This window comes from Thunnus albacares, chromosome 19, assembly GCF_914725855.1.
Source record: "Thunnus albacares chromosome 19, fThuAlb1.1, whole genome shotgun sequence".
In the NCBI taxonomy this organism is placed as follows: Eukaryota; Metazoa; Chordata; class Actinopteri; order Scombriformes; family Scombridae; genus Thunnus; species Thunnus albacares.
The window spans coordinates 23,425,301-23,448,260 of NC_058124.1; the positions used below are offsets into that span (position 1 = coordinate 23,425,301).

The 22,960-nt window shown below is 39.8% G+C and overlaps 1 protein-coding gene across 3 annotated transcripts in view; it reads right to left on the bottom strand.

Moving 5' to 3' along the window:
* Positions 1–9,701: 9,701 nt before the first annotated feature.
* Positions 9,702–22,960, bottom strand: part of atp1a3a (ATPase Na+/K+ transporting subunit alpha 3a) — a 28,829-nt gene continuing 15,570 nt past the window's right edge. For 2 of the 3 annotated variants that reach the window (XM_044335514.1, XM_044335516.1), the window contains 18 exons: positions 22,622–22,756; positions 22,076–22,193; positions 21,293–21,381; positions 20,909–21,088; positions 19,175–19,373; positions 17,794–18,038; positions 17,431–17,623; positions 17,155–17,330; positions 16,685–16,821; positions 16,366–16,516; positions 16,103–16,271; positions 15,365–15,519; positions 13,314–13,437; positions 12,211–12,356; positions 11,850–11,980; positions 11,133–11,234; positions 10,738–10,829; positions 9,702–10,244 (listed from right to left, as the gene is read on the bottom strand). In XM_044335514.1, coding sequence (XP_044191449.1) covers positions 10,216–10,244; positions 10,738–10,829; positions 11,133–11,234; positions 11,850–11,980; positions 12,211–12,356; positions 13,314–13,437; positions 15,365–15,519; positions 16,103–16,271; positions 16,366–16,516; positions 16,685–16,821; positions 17,155–17,330; positions 17,431–17,623; positions 17,794–18,038; positions 19,175–19,373; positions 20,909–21,088; positions 21,293–21,381; positions 22,076–22,193; positions 22,622–22,756 — 2,571 coding nt within the window. In that variant the 3' untranslated portion in view covers positions 9,702–10,215. Of the gene's footprint in view, positions 10,245–10,737; positions 10,830–11,132; positions 11,235–11,845; positions 11,981–12,210; positions 12,357–13,313; positions 13,438–15,364; positions 15,520–16,102; positions 16,272–16,365; positions 16,517–16,684; positions 16,822–17,154; positions 17,331–17,430; positions 17,624–17,793; positions 18,039–19,174; positions 19,374–20,908; positions 21,089–21,292; positions 21,382–22,075; positions 22,194–22,621; positions 22,757–22,960 lie in introns of those variants that run through there. The other variant, XM_044335515.1, reaches the window with a different exon arrangement.

Below are 22,960 nucleotides of genomic sequence, written 5' to 3' on the forward strand. Positions count from 1 at the left end.
TGTGGTCAAATTGCAGAACTGCAGCTATTCGGACCAAAGTGACCCGGACGCCTCATTCAACCGTGCCATGATGATGATCTTCTTCAGCATCCTGTGTTATACTCTGTTGAAGTAAAGTGACTGAATCATTGTTAAATTACATCATGTAGCATCAGGAACAGTTATGTAGCTGTGAATAAAAATGTCAGAGGGATACCTCTAAACAACAAGCAAATATTTCAATTTCAATTATAAAGTGAGTTTCCTTGATACTACCAACCAGGGCTGCATATATTAGGGGTTTTTTTTGCCATTAATTGATTCATTTTTAGGTCAACAATCGTCTACAGTTTTCACAATTGCTTATTTTGCCCCAAAGATTTTTTTAACAATCACAGTAATCAAAGAAGCGGTAGCAAATATTTTTGCATTTACATTTGAGAAGCTGGAACCAAAGAGTGTTTGTTATTTTTGTTTAAAAAAATGTCAATATTTCTTGATTATCAAAATGGTTGGAGATTCATTTTTATTCAACTGCTTGAGCTCTACTATATTTTTAGATTTTACACAATAAATGCTGCCAATCATATCTTATGCAGACAACAGCTGAGTTACATTGGATTTACCCTGCTCTTAATTAATGCATCATGTCTGTTTCTTCCTTCTCTCTTTCACAGTTTATTAATTTTTGACTATCTTTTACCACCTGGTAAGTATTTATCATGGGATGGTGATGATTTGAAATTAGAATTTACATTGTGCTATCAGATTACTTATTCTAAAAAAAAAAAAACTACTACTAAAATTTATTCAGTTGTCTGTCTTCTTCTCATCCTGCAGATATGAGTTCTGGGGGTTATTTCATTGCTGCACCACAGCAATTTGATCTCAGCAGGAACGGCTAGCTGCTAACTAGCGATGTTTGGTGAGGTCCTGTTTTATGCTGTTTAAACCTGGATTTGTATTTATTCCCTGCCACAAAGTTTTCTTAAACACACGTCAGAGGAGATAGTAACAGTACCACGGCAATGTGGCTGACATCAGTCACACAGATGTAGCCATCCAAGCTGCACAGGGAGTGTTTGATAACCCTGCAGTAGTAATGCAGGATATTGGAGGGGAAGGGGCTCGGGGTCTGTAGCGCTGAGAGATTGGCTTTGCACGGGCGCCTTGTGACTTAAAGATCCTATTTGGTCCACTGGCTTAAAATCTAAAAAATGGAAATCTTGGTACTAAGGTGCTTTTGACCAGATAAGTCAAGCAGGATGTGAATTTGTATTCTGAACCACAGGCTTGCAACATTTTTCACCCTCTCTAAACACCGAAGCGTCCTCTTTTACACCAGACACAACAGAAAAGAACACAATCAGGTTGAGAAGTGGCATCTACACAGATATCATAAATACACTTGTACAGTCTGATCCAGTCCAATACAACAGAACTGCAATGAATTTTACCTGTATACATGTATTCTTATTAAAACCGTGTCAAGCTGATTTTGATTTGAAAACATTTTACAGATGAATTGTTGAATTGGTTTCTATATTTTAACCCTTACATACTGACTCATAATTAGCCTTTATGCCAAACTTCTGAACCACAAATCTATTTTTCATTCATCAATAAATGGGCAGTTAATCCTTAATCAAGCTTTCAGAGAGCAGGGAGAGTGTAGTCTTTAGGTTTTACACTATTTATTCATGGAGGAAAAACATTCACAATCACACTATATGATGGTCCTATATTACCTAAAATAGAACATAACCATTATCATTTAAATGAATGTTACTGAATGTGAAGAATTTTAGATTTTTTTTGAATAAATAAGGGTCAAATTTAACACGGAACACCATCTACAGTATTTAAAAAAAGTTGGAATATTAACATTTTTGTATATTCTGGGTCACTTTAGGAAAAGTCATAAAAGAAAGACTAAAAGAAAGGTGTTTAGGTGCTTTTACTGCTCTCAAGTGTAAAAATGAGTCAAACGTGACCTGAACAGTATGTAAGAATTTAAGTGTTAATGTTATTCTGCCACTCCCTGTACAAAAATAGCGTGAGGCCTCAAAAATTCCCACACCTTTGTTACCTCAGCGAAAACTGAATATTTTAGGTATGTTTTAGTTCACATATAAGTTCAAAAGGTCGTGTTTATTGCAGAGTATTCTTATAGGATTGCATATGATTGTCAGAGAATCTCACCTAGTTTTCTTCTTTGTGTGTCCTGAAGCTGTTGCCGTTGTCGTCGCAATATTTGCGAAGAAGGCGACGAAGAAGAACACCGGTTCAGCACTGCAAAGGGAAGTGGAAGCGCAAACAATCTCAGCCGTCCAGCAGGTTTAATTAAACACTGTGTTACTGTAAATACAAGAGGGTTGTTCTGCCATGACAACAGGACTGGACTCTGGTGCTTTGCAATTAAATGACAGATAAGTGAGCTGGAGATGGATTGTAGCCAAAATTTGTTTACACTTTCATTGTAATATTATAAAATGTGTTTTTTACTGTAAAATATCAAATGATCCATTTGGGATTTTCCTCAGTAACTGACAGGCTCAGGCCTTTTTGTGGCTTTTACAAATGAGCAAATGGATGAAAGAATACTAAAATATTCTCTCTCCTCCACTCCATATTTTAATTTTCTAAAACATTTACAAAGATCCTCCAAAATTTGTGCTTATGTGATATATAGTAACAGTAAAATACACAAGTCAAATCATTACAGGATACAAACACACGTTTGTAAGTCCAAAGCTCAGAGCCAAAACATCCTCCAAATAAATGTAGTAAAATAATCCTTACATGAATGACCATGTAAGATATAAAAGTGAGAGGAAAAGAAACGGTACATCAGAGGAAAATAAATAAATCTTCAGACATTTTGTCATGAATGGCCACAGTTGGTTTGTATTTCTTATTCATTTAAAGTCAGTTATACGAGATATTGTTACTGTGTGTGGACATATTCATATCAAATTATACCCGTATAGGTCAATCACTCTTGCTGTAAATTGAACTACACTCAATATTTTAATTTGAAGTTTACATCTGCTTTTCACTTGTATGTCCTTGTCATCTTTTTTATCTAGATTTATACATCCTTCACTGTTCTGAAAGCACTTCTCAGTGTCATTAAAGTTAATTTTTTAAATAAATAAAGTGGACTTGAATCGAGCTGATGTTACACTGCTTCATATCGCCACACACACACACACACACACACATAGAGAAGAAAGAGACAGAGATGGAGGGAGAGAGAAAGAGACAGCGACCACATACAACACCATTCATTATTAACACACCAATATAGCTGGACTGGACACCTCTCTCTCTTCCACCCACCCGCCTGCCCCCTCCCTTCCTATTAACACACACACACATACACACACATGCACACGGACGAACGAATGAGAGCCCTCTAGGACCCTCCCCATGACCCTGCGACCTAGGCACCATGGCAACCCTCTGACCCATCCCGCTGTTGCTGTGGAAACAACCTTGGAGCATGTCTGACCACTGCCCCCCCCTCAACACACACACACATACACACACACACACTCCCTATAGCCCTACACCCGTCCCCCTCCTCCTGCTCCACGCCAAGCCGAGGCAAACCGATCGATATTCTATCACACAGAACAGTGGAGCGAGGGAGAGGAGGCCACGGGCCAGCCAGATTACTGGGAGGAGGGAGGAGTGAGGTGGGGGGGGGTTAGTGGTTGACAAAAAGAGAGCTTGTGTGTGTGTGTGTGTGTGTGTGTGTCAGAGTCAGAGGAAACGAAAAAGGGTTTTAGGGAAGGTAGGAGATGGAGAGGGTGTGTGTGTGTTGGGGAGGAGGTGTGCAAAAAGGGGTTTTAGCGTGCGGGTGTAATCGGGTAGGAGATTGAGAGATGGTGTGTGTGTGTGTGATTTGGAAGAAAGAAGTAGTAGGAGGGTGCTGAGAGTGTAAGTGGGTAGAAGATTGAGAGAAGGTGTGTGTGTGTGTGTGTGTCAGAGGAAAGGTGTTTTAGTGTGGTTGTTATGGTGGATAAGAAAGGGAGGTGTGTGTGTGTGTGTGTACCATAATGAGTCGAGTGGAGCTGCACCACTATAAGGCATCTTCTCTCTTTTTTTTATTCTTACATGCATGTATGTTTGTTAGTAGATTCCTCATTCTGTGTGTGTGTGTGTGTGTGTGTGACCACATGAATTTAATTGAATACTTTTATTTAAGTGTCAAACACCCGAGGGTGCCCACAACACACTACCTATATAGTGCTGCATACAGAGGCAGGCAAACAAAAAGCAAACACAATACAAGATTATGTGTCAAAAACCTCAGATTTGAACTAGAATTAAACATTAAACATAAACATATAACGTTTTCATAAGCTGATGGTAAGAATTTAACAAAAACTGAGTTAAAATGCCTTGTATGTAAACACTGATTTATATTTATCTGACATTTTCAGGACAAGCTTAAAGGCTGGCAATATTGTATATTTTTTCTTTTTGTCAACAAATCCCATAAAAAGAACAAAACCAACAATAAATTGATGCTAACTAATTTTGTAACTGTTGTTCCTTCATTACCACAAACACACACATTATATTCTATTTGGACACAATCCCACACACACCGTCCTGCTGCAACTGCAAATAGTTCCCAACAAGACAAGTTTATTTATACAGCACATTACATACAAAATGAAATTCAAAGTGCTTTGCATAATGTGAAAGAATATAAGAACAGGGATAAAAGCAATAAAAATAAAAAAAGAGGCAAGCAAAATGAATACTACATACATAAAATTAGACCAAAAAGGATTTTAAAAAAAGAAGTGCAGCTTAAATTTAACAACAAATGCACTATTTGTTCTTGCTTGAGTTCTGCTTGTTGAAAAGTGCCAAGCTGTTTTAGGAAATTACTGAGCCTTATTTTTTTTTATTTCCATATTTTAATATTAATATCTTCAGCAGGAATGAATGTGCTTGAGGTTGAGTGTCACAGAAAAGGTAGGAAAGTCAAAATATTGGGAGACGGACCAACATGTTGGTTTTAGTCTCTTCATGAAATCGATTGACAGCGAGAACAATATGAAGCAACGCCGTCTTTATACTTTAACTCAAAGATCATGATAGAATAGACGCTTGAATATAGAAGAGCATTTTGTTTTCAAGCTGATTCAAATCTCGTTCAGTGTCCAGAGGAAGTCAGCTGAGCTCACATACCTCTGTACTGTGGTCAGGTTCAGGTTGACACATTGCTATTGATGGTGAATGTGCTCAATAAAAAAAATATATTGTGCTTAATATTTCCTCATTTCCACCATTTTTTTCTTCATAATGTTAAAATAACTAACACAATACAACACACTTTATTATATATATATACTGTATATGTAAAGTTTGAAATATCCCTTACAGAGTTGAATAAAAGATGAATTTAGTAAGTCATGATTAATTTATGTGGACATGTTAATTAACCTATTAACCCAACTTAACCATACTGCAAGTTTTTCATATAGATGCTTGGATAACTTAGTAAATAAATAAAGTGTTCTACTATCTCATGGCCCATCTCACCCTGGGATTATAAGACAAAACCTAGATGTTTACCTGTGCATGTATAGTAACCTACATTATCACTGCACATATACTCTCCTCCAAGACTACTCCCTGATGAGCTTTTATTGGTTGCATCTCTTTTATTGTACATAGATAGATTTTTTTCGTTCATGTTTTTGTTTTAAACAATGCTTCATTCATAAGGACGTTTATGGTAATTGTTGCATTATTTGCAGTGAGGAGCAGCTACTATCCAGAGATAACAGCCTGTAGACCAAATTACAGTATTCATGACCTTGTGGTGGTTAAATATAAGAATAATGTGTCTGTGCATAGGAGACAAGTAGTTAACCGTAGTGAATGTAGAATACGAATAAATCATAATAGGCCGCATGAAACTCTAGAGAGAAAGAAACAGAAAACAACTCATAAAAAAGAGGTGACCTATATCCCTGGGTTAGAAGTGTGTGTGTGTGTGTGTGTGTGTGTGTGTGTGTCAAGTGGGCAGAAGCGCTCATTTGCTCTGTGAGCCTTGTAATAGTATTCATGAAACATGGACACCGTTGCACTCAGTCACTGCGTGTGTGCGCAGACACACACACTCATCCGTTCACCAGCGGCAGCATAAAACTATCCAACCCTGCGGATACTGCGGTTTTCAAAAAAGATCATTAATGCAATTAACGTACAAACTGATCTTATTTGAACAGGCTCAAGGTTAAAAAAAAAATCACTAATAAGCTATGTGATGACTTAACATTAATAAGTAAGACAATTGTTTTAATAACTATAATAGTGTAAACAATAAAAAGTGGTATATTTACCCATTGGGAATATGAATCCTGGACGACCAGTATACAAGTTTATTGTATTTGTAATACAGTAGACCACTAGCTTTGTTGTTCCACACTTTTAAAAAATGAATCCACATTTATAGTCTAAACTAAGCAGGTTTCACAACTGAACAGTTAAGTGTAAAAATATAAATATCTTGTCATTATTAAGTTAAACAAGAATGCTGGAAATAAACCCAGTGTGGTTATTTAGGTTCTATTATAATATTATTTTCTAATTTTTAGACAACGTACAGCTTAAGGTGGTGGAAGTGTGAGTGTTCTACTAATAAAGGCTAATTTTCTGGTATGACTTTAGAAGTGTAACTACTACCAGTGCAGCAATGAATGTGACGTTTCTGTCTGTTAGTGTCTGAACTGTAAATGAGCAAATGATTCAGTTTGTGGTGCTGATGTTGGCCAGAGACCTGCAGCATTTTCATTTGGTCTTTTTCTACTGCTTGTCACATGTGATAATAAATACGAGGATACTGATCCTTCTGCTGCTGCATGAGGCATTTTATTTTTCATATCTTGTAAAATAAAAAAGAATTTAAGATGATAAACTGAAGCACGATGCTTCTTGAAATCATTTGTTGTTACATGCTTGGTAGTAAGCTTATTTGTATTTTTTGAATGCATTTCATTATGATGTTTAGAGCTGGTTCAACTTTAACTTGATTTGGTATGTGATGGTTTAATATACTGTATATATTTCAGAACTACAGTTTGATAAAAAGCTACCTTCTTGAAGAATTTTTCAATTTAAATGGGTATTAAAATACAAAATGACAATATAACAGCAACAGTAGGTAAAGCAGATTCACTCTCCAGCCATGTTTGCTAGTTCAATTTTTTTCTTTTTATACTGTATTTATTGGTTGTGTGATCATTTTTACTTGTAGTAGTATCTATAATGCAGAGTGGTGCAACATTATGTCTGTGGTGCTTTATGATGATTACAGCCTGGTTTACATGGATACATCCTCTCTGTGTCTTACCAGTGTTGTGGTCACCCGACCTCATGATAAATGTTGTCCTGGTTCTTCTGTTTGTTCAAGTCGACATAAATCTTCTCCGGGAGGTTGTCGGGTTTAGTTTCACTTCAGATATTACACAAGCTTTGCCCGTAGATGACGCAAGTGTGTGCCAGAAGCTCTCAGGCCAACATAAATAAATAAGAGGAAGTACTTTCTATCATAAAGAGGAGAAAAGCAAACACATTAGCCCCGATCTACTGTTGATACTGAACATACTGTTGACAATAAGACAGTGAACAGTTCATAAATAAGTGTTAACCGGGGCAAAATGTAGTAAAAGCAAGGTTCAAATGGCTGAATGAAATGTCTCTAAAACATCTTCGCTACCAGAGTACAGTCAAGTAGCCAGCTAGTACTTTAACAAACTGCAATACTAATTACTGAGAATGAAAGTTTATTCTTGACTTTGGAAACACAACATCCGTTTAGTAGCTGTTCTGAAACTTTTGACTGCATGTTCTTCCTCAGCAGATGGAGTTGTTTCATTGTCATGGAATTTCCATTTTTCTTAATAATGTTGTGACTCGTCCACATTGGCTTAAAAATGTTGAAAGTTCATTCTTGGGGTTGGAAACCATGACAAAACAATGAAACCACAAGGTCCATTTAGAAGCTGTTCTGGAGCTTTTGATTGTATCACATGACTTTCATCAGCAGATTATTAATAAGAATATATTTTTGTGCCTACATGGTGAGAAAAAAGCTCATAAAAATGGAAATTTGAATTCCACGATAACTTCAAAATAAAGATTGCATGATATGATGAAAAACTCCAGAACAGCTACTAAACAGACCATGTGGTGAGACTGTTTTATCAACAACGATGCTAATGTTTCTGAAATTACTCATATGATACCTGTTAAATCTGTTGAAGTCCTCTTGAACTGCTGGACTCTGTGTCAAATTAACGAGCCTGTTGTCCATTATGAGCTGAAATGTTCCTCTAGAAGAAGGTTTCTTCAATCCTGTTTCGTTTCTTTCCACTGACTTTTCATAAACTCCAGACACAACATTATGTAAACTAAACAGCACATGTTCCATTTACACATGTATGTGTTAACGTTTCCTCTAACTTGGTGAGACTCTTTAGGTAAAAAAACACAGATGACTTGACACTACTGTCATAAGTAAGAGTTGGCCACAGCATTTATTTCCATTTTCTGACAAAACTCCACACAAAAACAAACTCGAGACCAAGCTGAAAAAAGAGAGATCCTTCTATTTTATTTCATTTTCTTTTTTTTTTTTTTTGCTGCTGTTTCGCAAGTTAAGGTACAGTGCCTTATTCCATATTTCCACCGATTTAAACAATGAAATTGGAGAGAAATCTCTTTTTCCGAGGACACAGAAAGATTGTATTTTTTTTTTTTAACAGGGGTGAGATTGGGTGGGTTGGGGGGGAGGTTGCGGGCCGGGCGAGGGTGGGAGGATAGGAGGAGGCAGGTAGTGAAAGTGGGTGTAAGATTTACGAGGACGGAAAGGTTTGCACGGTGTTCACAAACAGACAAACAAACAGGGACAGACAGACAGGCAGGGTGAGGAAGAGGGGGGAGGCAGGTAGGGGAGGGGGGGATAAGGAGGAGTGTGAGAGAGAAAGAGAGAGAGAGAGAGAGAGAGAGAGGAAGAGGAGGGAGAGACAGTGTGCTTTGTCATGTCCGAATGAAAACAAGCAGCTCTCAGACCCACTCCGAACGTAAAATAAAAAAAAGAAAATGTAAAACTTTTACGAACAATTTTGTTTTTTAAAAAACACCCAGTCGTCTATTAGAAAACAACAACAACACAAGCAGAAAAAAAACACGGGGGGAGAGGAGGAGGAGGAAGAGGAGGAGAGAGGCTGAGAAGAAGGGAAGGAGTCAGAGGAAGTTACCTTTTTATTTTTTTTAAACCCTATTGAGGGTGTGAGTGAGTGCTTCAGTTTTATGGTGAGACTGATTCTTTATTGACAGGGGAGGAGGAAGAAGAGGAGGAGGAGAAGGACGAGGAGAGAACATCAGTAGAAGATTGGCAGTGAATAAATAGAAAAAGAGAGAGAGAGAGAGAGAGAGAGAGAGAGAGAGAGAGAGAGAGAGAGAGAGAGAGAGAAGAGGAGGAGAGAAGTTGTAGAAGGCAAATGGCAAGAAATGGCAGTGATAAGGGAGCTGGAGCCAGGTGGCTTTTTTTTTTCTGGAAAAAATACAAAACAAGACAAACTCCCCAAAAAAATGACGCCACCCACCCGCTCAAATCGCCAGTTTGGGAATCTAGACGGGAGCTGCCGTGTTGTTGTTCTGCTTGGCGAGAGCAATCGCAAGTGGAACAGTCAGGTTTTTTTGTCTTTATTCTTATATTCTTTATTCGGTTCCACACAGCGATGTAGTTTGAGCACACATATGAAGAGCGGCTGCATCTAACAGTGTAGTAATAAGCGTCGGCACAACAGTGTTACTGGCAGACTAGTGCTGTATAGACTTTGGATAGAAAAAAAAAGGGGACAGAGGGACGGAGAGGACAGGGAAGATTTACAAACCCACCCCCCCTCCCCCATCCTCTCCTCCTCTGTCGTTGGTCCCCTCGTCGTCTTGGCGTTTGATTTTTAGTTTTTTTTTTCAGGAGATGAGGATGGGAGGATGGAAAGGAGGGGAGGGGAAGGGAGGGGAGGGGGTTAGAGGAGGAGTAAACATAGTCTTCTTGTACAGTTTGAGTATGTTGAGAGGAGAGGAGGGATGGATGGAGGGAAGGGAGGAGGGAAGGAGGAAAGAGAGAGAGAGGGAGATAGAGAAGAAGGGATGAGTTCAGGGGAAGGCGGGATGAGAAGTAAATGATGCTTTGATAATTTAATAGTATGTCTCTTTTTCCACCCAGCCTGCAGAGATGAAGAGAGAAAAAGAAGGAAACAAGACAAAAAGAGAAAGAGAAGTGTTACCTATTAAATCATTTCATTTACAGGTTGACAGTAATGCCAGATGTTGTTGAACACTATCACATCCTAGATATTACGCTGCACAATGTACACGTGTCCCTAAAAAGAAATAACCTCAGATGCACAGTGATGCAGCGCTACAGTACATATAAATGAATTAGTCTTATTTGCAATACATTCATAATTTCTTCTTCTTTTTCCCCTTTAAAGAATCATACTGTCATGTTATTAAAATCTGTGATATTACTCGCATATTTCGTGAATATTTAAAAGCGAGCAACTTAATTTTTATACCAGTAACAAACTGCAGATTCACACAAAAAATGTTTAAAGTTTGAAAAACATCAAATTCGTAGGTTGTTCTGTAGACCTATGAATGAAACTACAGTATACAGTATGTGTGTGTGTGTGTGTGTGTGTGTGTGTGTGATCTTACCGCCGGGGTTTCGGCGAAGGATGAGTTTTCGGATCTCATCGTAAACAAAGATGAGGAAACTGTACGGAAACGCACAGAACCACCAACTGGGCCTGAAAGAGAGTGTGAGGGACATACAGACAGAGTAAGAGCAGCACACAGTACTCATTTCCTTTCTTAAAATAAATATTCATTTTTTAAATAACTGTGAGATATTGGGCTGCACAAATAAACTTTGCAACTTGATTTCAAAACAAGATAGGTAGAAGAGACTGTCATGTTTGTGATGGGATAATATCCACATATTATTTTGTAATGTATTACTCCAGAAAGTAAACATGAAGATGAACATGAACATGTTGAAATGTTGCTTTGCTCTTTACTCTTTCTTTATATGAATGTGTGATGTTACTTACTTGAGTGGGTACATCCGTAGTGCCAGGTCCATACCGGGGCAGTAGGACAGGAAAGCAGCAAGAGCTGTTTCCTCAAACAGGCCAAAGATCAAAATCTTATTTCTGAAAGGAAATTACACATGGTAATTAGGGAGATGTAGACACGGAAATTCAAATATGTGAAGATAGTGAGGGAACCGAGGACTGCATCAGCTACTATCTACACTCTACTTTTGGATCATAAAATGGCTTCTAAGTGAACTTGCAGCAGGTTGAATCTGAGGACACATATAGCAACACCAGTATCTGTGTTTGTGTGCCTGTACTATAAATAATAAAAATATAATACTGCCTGTAGAAGAGAGCAGCACAGGGTGAGGACAACAACCAGACGAGATGGAGGGAAAAAGGGGAGCAAACAAACAGATGCCATAAATTAAAGGTGTTCCAGTAAAATCTGGCTCTTTAGTGACATCTAGTGGCTGCTCTGGGAAACTACAACAACAAAAATGAAAACAAATGCATGGTTTCCACACCACACTTGACTTTTTTTGAGCTTACACCTGTATTAATGCTCACTGTATCTATGATGTCTATGATAATGACATGTAAATTCTGTATCAGTATTGAAGTTTTACAGTCTGAATCTCCTTTCAGCCTTCAAATGCTGCTTGATTCTTCATTTGTTGTAGCATTATTCATAAATTAATAAGAAACTGACTTTTTTCCCCCACTTACCTCATGCCCTGCTGGAACACAGAGTTACGTCTGGTCTTGCAGATGATGACATCTGCCCACTGTACCACCACAATACTGACGAAGAAGGCTGTGTGGCAAGTGAACTCCACAATCTTGCGCTGCTCATAGGTCTGTACAGAGAGGAAGAAGAGAGAGAAACTGAATGTGTGACTTTCAGATCTTCTGTCTCTTTTATGTTGGATTTTGATGTAAGATGTACAACATCAAGTTTGGGGAAGAAGCTGCTGCTCTTTTTCTGTGGGATTCTGTGGGACTGACAGTCCGGCTTTGTCTGGAGTTACTATTGAATGTTATCAATCTTGCAGCAGACTGTGTAATATATACAGTAATGTAGTCATACCCATTGCTGCCCGTAGCTGTCTTCCAGGTCGTTGTTGGAGCGATCATCCCAGTTGAGCCGGATGCCGACAAGCACAGACGGCAGAAAACCATTTTCAGCCATGATGACAAAATAGGCAAAGAAGCCACCAAGAGCTTGGATCATACCTGCAGACACAGAAAGAGAGAGTTTGATCATCCACTGATTAGCTTTTCTCTAATAAAATACAATCCTATACACCCAAAAGCATAAATAATACTGATGATACACTGATGATGTGATGATTCACGCACACACGCACGCACACAGACACACACACAAAGTTCAATCTAACCTCTGTGTAATATTCCAGACCAATGATTGAAACCTTTTGTGCAATAACTGCTGTCTGTATAATAATTTACAATAGGCTTTAAATTCACTGATTCTGTCTTTTTATATATATATTTCTGAAAAATTAACAGAAAATTATATATTTTTTGTATTGTCTTTTTATATATATATATATATTTTACTGTTTTTACTGTAACGGAGCCTCTCAGCCAGAGTATTTCACACGATTGCACTTGTAAAACTGGAGTGACAAAAAACATGTTGAATCTTGAAACACTGTAGGAAAAACCACCAGACTTTGTGGAAAGAGAGAGAGGAAGGGAGCAGAGAATAAGTGAGACAAACAAATAAATGATGTGGGTTCACAGCACTTCCAGTCTCTGTATATTCCCACACAGATCCCAGATGGTGCTGTTGACTGCAGACGCATCATGCTGTTATCAAGCTGCAGGCAGTCATTTCTGGCTGCACACTTGGGATAACAGAACTATTTGACTATTTCACAATTCTTTTCCTAACAAAATTGGCTTTTGAATGATTATATTGTGGTTGTATCAGAGTTTTTTATGACCAGTGTGAGCCAGAAATAAAACCCACTGTGTGAGTGGGACAGATCTGGAGCCAGTAGAGACAGTCAGATCTCTGCGATGGTCTTCCATGTTGACAATAATCGCACCAGTATCTTAAGCAGTAACGATTTATTAGTGATAAAAATGCTACATGTGGCTCCTTTAATACCTTTTATACTACAGTCTGTACTGTATACTGAATAATATAAACATGACACCTACCAATCTGTCCATAGGCGATACTGATAAGTCTCTCATTGACCAGTTTGTCCCTCAGTGGGTTCCTGGGCTGGCGCTTCATGATGTCACTCTCTGCTGCCTCATAAGCGAGAGAGATGGCTGGTACCTGACAGAGGAGAGAACGAGAGAGAGAGGAAAACACATTATTGCTATGATGGAGATTTTCATTTGTGATTTCATGTTTATACTGTATCTGCAGCTGGAATTGGATACAGTGAGAGACTTTATTTCTGAATACATTTTGCTTTGGTTTATTTTATCATGCTGCACTTTTCAAGCATAACAAACTGCTGGCTATTAGATGTCAGAATCCCTGCTGTGGTGGAGCGTCAGACAGACTTGGTATATCATTGAAGATTACCGTTTCGCATTCCCAAAGGAAAATGCTAACAACTTTCACAGACCAGGAGAACTTATATCACATTTAATCAACTTTGCAGAACGAATAGCCAAACATCAACTAAAAGGGAGATTCGCTTTCTTTATCCACAACAAAGACTTTTTTATTTGTCCTTTCTTTCTAGGGTGTCATGGAGTAATGTTTGGCATGGTCATTTGGTGCTTTTAAATAACTCATAAGCTATGTTCTTTGCGCATTTTAATCCATTTATTGAATTCATTTACACTGAAGAAGGGAGGATGACAGGACCGCTTCCAGTCAGTGGTGGTCCCATACTGCCATCTTGTGTCTTCTTTATGTGACACATGGGGGGATTTAACTGGTGACAGAGGATTTGACAATGCAGGTGTTTTTATTCTCTTATAAACACACAGTCGATGCTTCTATGCACGCTGCAGGTGACTGTCTGGTAGATTTTTTGGTTATGTGGGGTGTAAGTGAGTGAGTGTTTGTCTAAAGCACATAGTTTTCAGCTACAGGCAACGATATTCATTAGCAACAAGGTATGACATAAAGTCTACTACTTGTCCTGCAGCATCACTAAACTAACAAAGTCAAAAGTCCTTTGTCTCTGGTAGACCTTGACTCATGCCGTTCTCTATCCCGCCTTGCTGCTTTGCACTTGAAAGGACTTGCTCTAACTCCCAACATTATCTCCTTAAAGTGATGTGATCCCCTCTAGGATGGGTCAGTATGGGATTAATCTTAAGTGTAATCCAATAGCTTATTAGTTGTGTGAGAAAGGCAGTTTGATTTGATAGGACAGGTAGAGATGTAGGATTGCTGAAAAATTTGTAATGATTTTGTTGGTTCAGTCCCGCCCTCTAAGGGCAGCATGAGCTCAGGATGTAGCAGTTTTATACCCATTTTTGGCCTCTTTAAAGTCTGAACTTAACTCTAAATAGTTTACTGGAAACATTTCCGCAGGGCTAAAACCAACAAACAATATGTTCATTTAGGATTGTCCAACGTCAGAGTAAGATATCAGAGCCAGCGTAATTTTGGTGTCTGAGCCCAAACAACCAGAAACCAGCAGAGTTTTCCATCATTACAGCTTGCTCTGTTGATCTTCACTGAGCCTAGCTCCAACAACTTTTTGAGTTTGTCATCAGGAAGTTATCTTTAATCATATTCTGTCTGACTCTTTCACTACAATCTTACTGAACCAAACCCTCCACAATTCCCTTTGATTCTTGCAAATATATTTAATGTTTATCACATATTTGATTCAGTGTCTTGTTCTTTGAGATTCATGTTCTATTGTTATTGTTATTTACATCTTACCTCACAGTCCTGAGCACCTGTGCGTATATCCCTGATGATAATTACTAACCACTACTGTGTATATTTTTCCAGCTGGGTACCAGTCTGACATGGATGTACACAGTTCATGTATTTGTGTGATGTTTAATGTGCATGCACGAGTGTTCAAAGATCAAATGCATGCAAGCATTTCAACAAGCTGTGACTGTGTGGGCACCAGAACATTGAGATCACACATATTGGCTTCTGTTTTTAAAGCCTGACAGGAGACAATAGAGCCGTACGCTATAGTATGTGACTGTGTCTGGTCTGTCATGGTGTCACTGCCTGGCTATGTGTGTGTGTATGTTTTTGTGTTTGTTTCCCTTACCATGTCAGTTCCCAGGTCAATGCAGAGGATGGTGATGGTGCCCAGAGGCAGTGGGATATTGACCAGGATGAAGAACAGGAAGGGGGTGATCTCTGGGATGTTGCTGGTCAGAGTGTAGGCGATGGACTTCTTCAGGTTGTCAAAGATCAGACGGCCTGTAAGGATGAAGGTGGGTAAAGTATGTCGTATAAATAGACTGCTGAACAGGTGAAACCTAAAGACGCAGGGAAGATCATTACTTGATGTGACATAGACCCCAAACCTAGAGTATGTAGTAGGTTTTAAAATACAGAAAACAATGTCATTAACTCATTAATGCAGCAGACATAAATGAGGAAAAGTAATTCCTTCTTGAGAGTCCTGCCTTTCTGTCTGTTCCATCTTTTTTTTTACAGTACCTCCTATTATTTTTGTTAAAAAAGACTAAGAGAAACTAAAAACCTGAGTTGCTCTTTCTAGCACAATTTTAAAATCTATTCCTCTTCTTACAGTCTCCATAAATAGAGTGAACTGTGTATCGTGTGCCACCCAGCTGATTTTCAACTGTAATCCTTATGCATGATGAGAGTGAAGGTTCATTCTTGTTCTTCTTTGGCATGATACTATTAAACACTGTAACTAAACTGACCCTTTCCTCGCATTCCCTCTTCATCCAAACATTCTTTCTATTTTTCTCTCTTCATAGTCCTCTTACTCCCTTCCTCTCCCCCACTTTCTCTTCTTTTGTTTATCCCTCACCTTCCTCTACTCCAGTGACGATGGAGGCAAAGTTGTCGTCCAGCAGGATCATGTCAGCGGCTTGTTTGGACACGTCTGAGCCAGAGATTCCCATGGCAACACCAATGTCAGCCTTCTTCAGGGCTGGAGAGTCATTTACACCATCACCTGTCACAGCCACGATGGCACCCTGACAGAAAAGGAGGCACCACAGTTCTTAAAAACGAGTACATTTACCTGTGTGTACCTTTATGTGAACGTGTGTGTATGTATAATTAATGTACCTGTCTTTGGCAGCCTTCTACAATGATGAGTTTCTGTTGTGGGGAGGTTCTGGCGAAGACGATCTCTGTGTGGTTCCTCAAAATATCGTCCATCTGCTCCTGAGAGAGGTCTTTCAGATCTGTACCATGGATTACGCAGGCCTTGGCATCCCTACACAACACAGACAATGCAAATCCATCAGTTTTGTGCACTAAATTATAGTGTAAACTGTCAAATGGCTGCACTGAGTATCTGCCATATAAAAACATTCTGAAGCACTGTGGCAATGCAAGTGACGCTACATGTATATGTGGTTTAATTTTTGTTTTTCAGTCTTACCTTGGGTTGACCTGGCTGACGGGGATGTTGAGGCGTGCAGCGATATCTTCCACTGTCTCATTGCCCTCGGAGATAATACCCACTCCCTTAGCAATGGCTTTGGCTGTGATTGGGTGATCACCAGTCACCATAATAACCTGGAATATGAGAGGAACCAGAAGATGTATGAGATGAATGCGAAGGAGAATGACACAAAATACCAGAACGTGTGAGAGGAGAGAAGGGCAACAGGTGGAAGAAGAATAGGAGGAATAGGATGAGCAAGAAGAAGTAGAAGGAAAGGAAGAGGAGAAATGGAGGCAGAAGATGAGGATAAAAAGGGGGGGGGAAGTAGAAGAAAAGAGAGTACCAGTAACATCCTATGAATTTATTAAAAATGTGCGTGACAGTCATTCACTACCCTCACAATCAGGTGGCTGCAATGTTTTGCTTTTGCAGTCCTTTAAATGTCAGATTTAAAAGGTGCCCACCTTGATGCCAGCGGAGCGGCATTTGCCCACGGCGTCAGGGACGGCAGCACGGGGAGGGTCAATCATGGACATGAGGCCCACAAAGCAAAGGTTGTCTGTCTGGAAGTTGACGTCATCTGTGTCAAAGGCAAAACCTTTGGGGTACTTGTCTTCTGGCATGAACAGGTGGCAGAAACCTGAGGAGAGAGGAATGGTAAAGATGTCAAAGATGAATTTCTTGAATTGTACATTCCAACTCACCTTTTGTTAAATTATACTATCTTCTATCATCCTTACCCAGTACTCTTTCTCCCAGTCCTCCCAGTTCCAGATAGGCGTTCTGGAAGGCCTCCTTCATCTCATCGTCCATGGGCTGCTCTTTGCCCTGTAGCATGATGGTGGAACAGCGGTCGAGGATCCTCTCCGGAGCTCCCTTCATGACCAGCAGGTAGCGGTTGTCATTTTCATCCTCACTTTCATGAATTGAGAGCTGATGAGAACAGATTTCAGCGTTAGTAAAATGCATGTCCATATAATAGGTATGCAGAGTTTTGTACGTATTAGCCCATTTACCACAAATCATCTGGTTTTAGTTCATGTTAGTATGAACTGGGGAGGTGTATTTGTGATCATATGCATCAGTAAGTGGAAAGCACAGACCTGGTACTTGTTTGTAGAGTTGAAGGGTATCTCAGCCACCTTCTTGTTCTTGTCCCTCATGGTCTTGACGGAACCACAGGACAGCTCAATACACTTCAGCAGGGCTGACTCTGAGGCATCGCCAGCCACATCACGCTTAAGGATGGGTAAAGATTCCTGACCAGCCTTGAACGCAGCACGGTTGCACAGGGCAGCAATGCGGGCCAAAGACACCCATGTTGTGGAGCTCTTGTCGAAGGAGGAGCCTAGAGTGATCAGAGAACAAGGAAAATTGATTGACAGTTTTCCCAGCCTATCACATTCACCGCAGGTGGGAGCTGCCTCACCCAGACACTCTGCTGTTTGCCAAAATTTCTTCTTCAGCTTTACTACAGTCTGTGGTTTCAAATCAGTCATCTGTTAGCTCAGTCATCCACTTACTGGACACATTGTAATGAATTAGGTTCCTACATTTCATGTAACTCAACATGAATTACAACAGAATTTAGTTACATTCCTTAACCATGCACTTAGCCTTACACTTGCAGTGTAATAAACAAGTTTTTTCTTTGATGTGATTGGTGGTCAGAGGGAGTGTATGGTGCATAGCAACGCCAGCCCTCCCATTCATTTGAACGGGGGTAGTGCATTCAGGCTGCAGAGGTTTTGGCCACAGAGATGCCGCACATGCCAACGGCGAGAAAGTTGATCCACAGCTGATAGTCATCGACCACTGAGCCTCTACCATCAAAACACTGTGATTTAAACCCCCCCCAAGTGAAATGCTGTAGATGCTTTCACTGAGCTGAAATAAAATGAGTGCACATAAATAAGGTAAATAACAATAAACAGTGTCTACTGCGTTTTGCTGTCATTTATGGTCGTGTTAAGTTTCTCTCCTCTCCTCTGTTTCGCCATGGGCGGGGCTGAGTGAATGAAGAGAGGGAGCGGTGATAGCGAGAAAGCTGGTGAATCAGATCAATAAAACGTTATTTTCTGATTGTTTCACAGCCGTTATGTTCAAGAGCACAAATAAACACATCCACACCTCCACTCAACCCTGTGGAGGTCATCTGATTTGGTCTGAACATGGCCTAAGACCAACAATTCAATACATCTACAACATATATTTACTAGTATTTGGTATGATGGATTTGGCAGATGTTCATTTTGGATGCTGGCCAGTAATGAATGCTGCCAAAGAGAAAAGAAGGTCAAATTATTCTTCACATCCTGCAGGAGGGCACTGTTTTAATGAAAACAGGACAGTGAAGGAGACATTTCCTGTACACATCTTTGATAAAACCTGTATTTAGCTATTGAAAATGAAATTGTGATAAAACGTATTTAGTGTTTCCAAAAGCTTAACATGGATAAATGTCTTAGATCAATGGTATCTCACCAGACTGGTCCTCAGTGGTGTCGGCCTCATGGATCTGGTTGTCGAACCACATGTGGGCCACGGTCATCCTGTTCTGGGTCAGGGTGCCTGTCTTGTCAGAGCAGATGGTGGAGGTGGAGCCCAGCGTCTCCACAGCCTCCAAATTCTTTACCAGGCAGTTCTTACGTGCCATTCGCTTAGCGGTCAGTGTCAGACACACCTGAGAGAGAGGAGTGATGGAAGAGAAACAAGCAAAGAAAGAAATGGGAGAGAGAGGACATAACAGCAAGGAGAGGAGGAGAGACAGGAGGAAAGGAGTGGTCGCAGTAGAGTATGACAAAAGGAGAGAATACGAACAAACAAATCAAAGGAGAGACACAATAAAAAATATATTAGTATCTGTGGGACTAAAACTAAAAGCACGGATTAACACCTCCAGGCACTGATTGAATTTAGTTCTGCCAATGAGCAGACACATCAGAACCAAACCACCCCAACACCTGGAGATGTTCATCCTGCACAACATAACAAATATGCATCTACAGCAAAATGCACTACAATCAAAAACCTCCTTTCGAAAATAAAGTGAAAAACACAGCAATGCAGAGAGAATATGAGGCAAGAACAAGTGAAGCAGTGAAGCAGAGCAGCGGTGCATTATGTCATCATGCCAACTAAGGCAAGACCCATGGGCCAAAAAAAACTAGCCAAGGCCAAGCAGAGGAGGCCGAATTCAGTTAATGGAGCTGATTAGTCATTAACCTAATGTCATTACATTAGCTAGTTGTTGTCATTGCAGACAGCACCGCGACTGGTCTGGAAAAGAGAGAGAGAGACATACGAAGAAGAAGATGGAGAGAAAGAAGGAGATACACAAACACACATATGGGTTGCCTTGGGAGAGAGAAGGAATGGTAAGAGAGATACACAAACAGAGACAATACACCACCTTCACTACAGGAACAGATACTGACACATAGAGAATGTTAAAGCACAGAAATACAAAGATACAGATGCACACAGATGTACAGCAAAATCACACAGCAGGGAAACAACACAAGCACAAAGAGAAGAAAGCAGAGACAAAAAAAAAAAAAGACGAGACATTTGCCGAAACACTGTACACGACACAAAATACGACGTCTTTACACAGACGCATGTAAGCACACAATGAGACATGGGTGAAGTAGCTGTTACATTCGACAGCTTGGGAAATCTGATTTGTTACTGTTATGTATTACTGTGTTATGTGTTAATGTAATATATTCAGTAATACAAGGTAATTAGAAAAAAATCTAAAGAGTGGCTTGTTTATGGGCTAAAACAAACCATAAATACTGTCTAGTTTTAATGTCAGTGATTGTTGGTTGGGTGATGTTGGGATAGAAAAAGAGACTTTAAGACACTAAAGACATTTTTGTTCATTCAGAGTCAAAAAAGAATGATTTTTTCAATGATTTTGTGTATGTCCTTGGATTTCTCTTCTACAATATTCAAAAGTGTATTTAAAAACACCCAAATCTTGCACAAAAACACCTAGAAACTGAGGGGGAAAAAACACACAAGGACTATACTGAGAAACAAAAACAACAAAAGAAGGAATCACACAACTGGACAACCTTGTACACACAGAGACACACACAACAATCAAATTATTATTAAATTCATTAACATCTGCCATGCCCCCACCTAACCATCTCACACACACACACGCACGCGCACACACATTCACCGGTTTCCTGTTTCTCTACTCACAGTGACTGTAGCCAGCAGTCCCTCAGGAACATTAGCTACAATGATACCGATGAGGAAGATAACAGCCTCCAGCCAGGAATAGCCCAGGATGATTGACAGGATGAAGAAGGTCACGCCGAGGAAAACAGCCACACCCGTGATGATGTGGATGAAGTGCTCGATCTCCTTGGCGATGGGTGTCTGAAGAATTAATATAAAAAAAATGAGCAATTTAATAACCGCACAATTGCATAAAATGTTCAATAAAAGTCTCATTATTCAGCTTGTTTATATTCAGCTGTTTTTAGTTAGTGACCTCCATTATGTGGCTGGTAAACAACACAAAAGAGATATATTATAAGTTACATAAATATAACAATATCTCTAGTGAAGATGGTTCAGTACCTTGCCAGTCTCCAGGCCTGAGGTGAGGGTGGCGATGCGACCCATCACTGTACGATCGCCAGTACATACAACAATACCACGCGCTGTTCCTGGAGACAGAGAGGAGAGGGAGCAGGTTTTGTAAAGTGATATACTTCTCTATTGATTCCAGAAAAGAGAAAGAAAGAGGAAAACAGAGATTGACAGATCCAGAAGAAAATGCTTAGACTGTGAGTTTAGATGAATGTGTGGATATACTTGACTGAACCAAGATGTTTGGAAGGATATCATAGGATCTAAAGCTCTTAATGTAATTTAACCATGTGGCCACAGGAGGGCACCATACGCTATTCTTTTCCCATCCTACCACAGTGAGAAGCATAGTGTAGCAAGTTGTATGGCCTCCCATCAAAACACAACTGGCTGAGCTCGAGTGGAAGAGGTATGACCTTAAATGGGATCACATTCTCAGTCACTAGGCTCCCCTTAATGACCAGTGATGTCATTGACCACTTCTTCTCAGACCCGACAATTTGACTGCAGCTTACAGTAAAAGCTAATGTGGAGTATCTTTGTTTGCAGGACTTTCTGAGCATTGAACCAGAACAATACAAACATATGCACGCATCCACCTGATTGCACACACACACACACAGCTGCACACACGTTTATTCGAGACTAAGAGTGATGGAGGGATGTTGACAGAAATTTACACAGCATAATATGTAAAGTATACGTGATAAATGTGATGGTGATAATTATGGTTATGGCACAGACATGGATAGAAGCGATGTTGACCCTTACCCTCGACACAGTTGGTGGAGAAGAAGGCAATGTTGCGGGTTTCCAGGGGGTTGTCATGGGTACAGTCAGGTGACCTGGTCTGGGGCTCTGATTCACCGGTCAGGGATGAATTGTCCACCTGGACAAAGCAGGGGAAAACCATTTGATTAGTGCGTGAGAGGGGTAGAGAGACAAAGAGGAAGAGAAAGATTTAAGAATGAGTAGCTGGTTATGATAAGACTACTTAGACAGATTTTGATTTTCTGTTTTCCTGCTTGCTGTCCCTCTTTTTGTTTTGCTGTGCATAGGTCTGATGTCACGCTCACTTTGTCCACTATTATTTACACCTTCACTGACTTCTGTGTTGCAACCAGACTTTATCTGTTGGCCATTGAAAGCTGTCAGCTTATGTGTTTACTTGCAACAAATTTAAATGACTATAAATCAATTTCTTTGTGCTGCACTTGGACACTTAATACTTGAGAAATATCCTGCTCAAGCTTTAAGATAGGTGTTATCTTCTTGGGTATGTATAGTGGCAAGAGTGGATTTCTGCCTGTAGCCCACCTTGCAGCCATGGGAGGAAATGATGCGGAGGTCAGCTGGGATCCTGTCTCCACCTTTCACCTCCACCAGGTCTCCTGCCACCACCTGTTCAGCATTGATCTGCATCTTCTCTCCCTCACGGATCACAAGGGCTTGCTGTGAACAGATAAAGAGAGAAAAGAGACAGTGAGAGTGGAGGAAAAGTTTTTTTCAGGCACATGACAGTTGAATAATTATCTTTCCTTTTGTTAAAAGAGAGTAACTGGAAAAATCACAGTCCTCTGATAAAAAGTTAAAGCTTCTAAATGATTAATATCAAAAACAACACCAAAACCTTCAAGATGCTATTTAGAGTAAGGT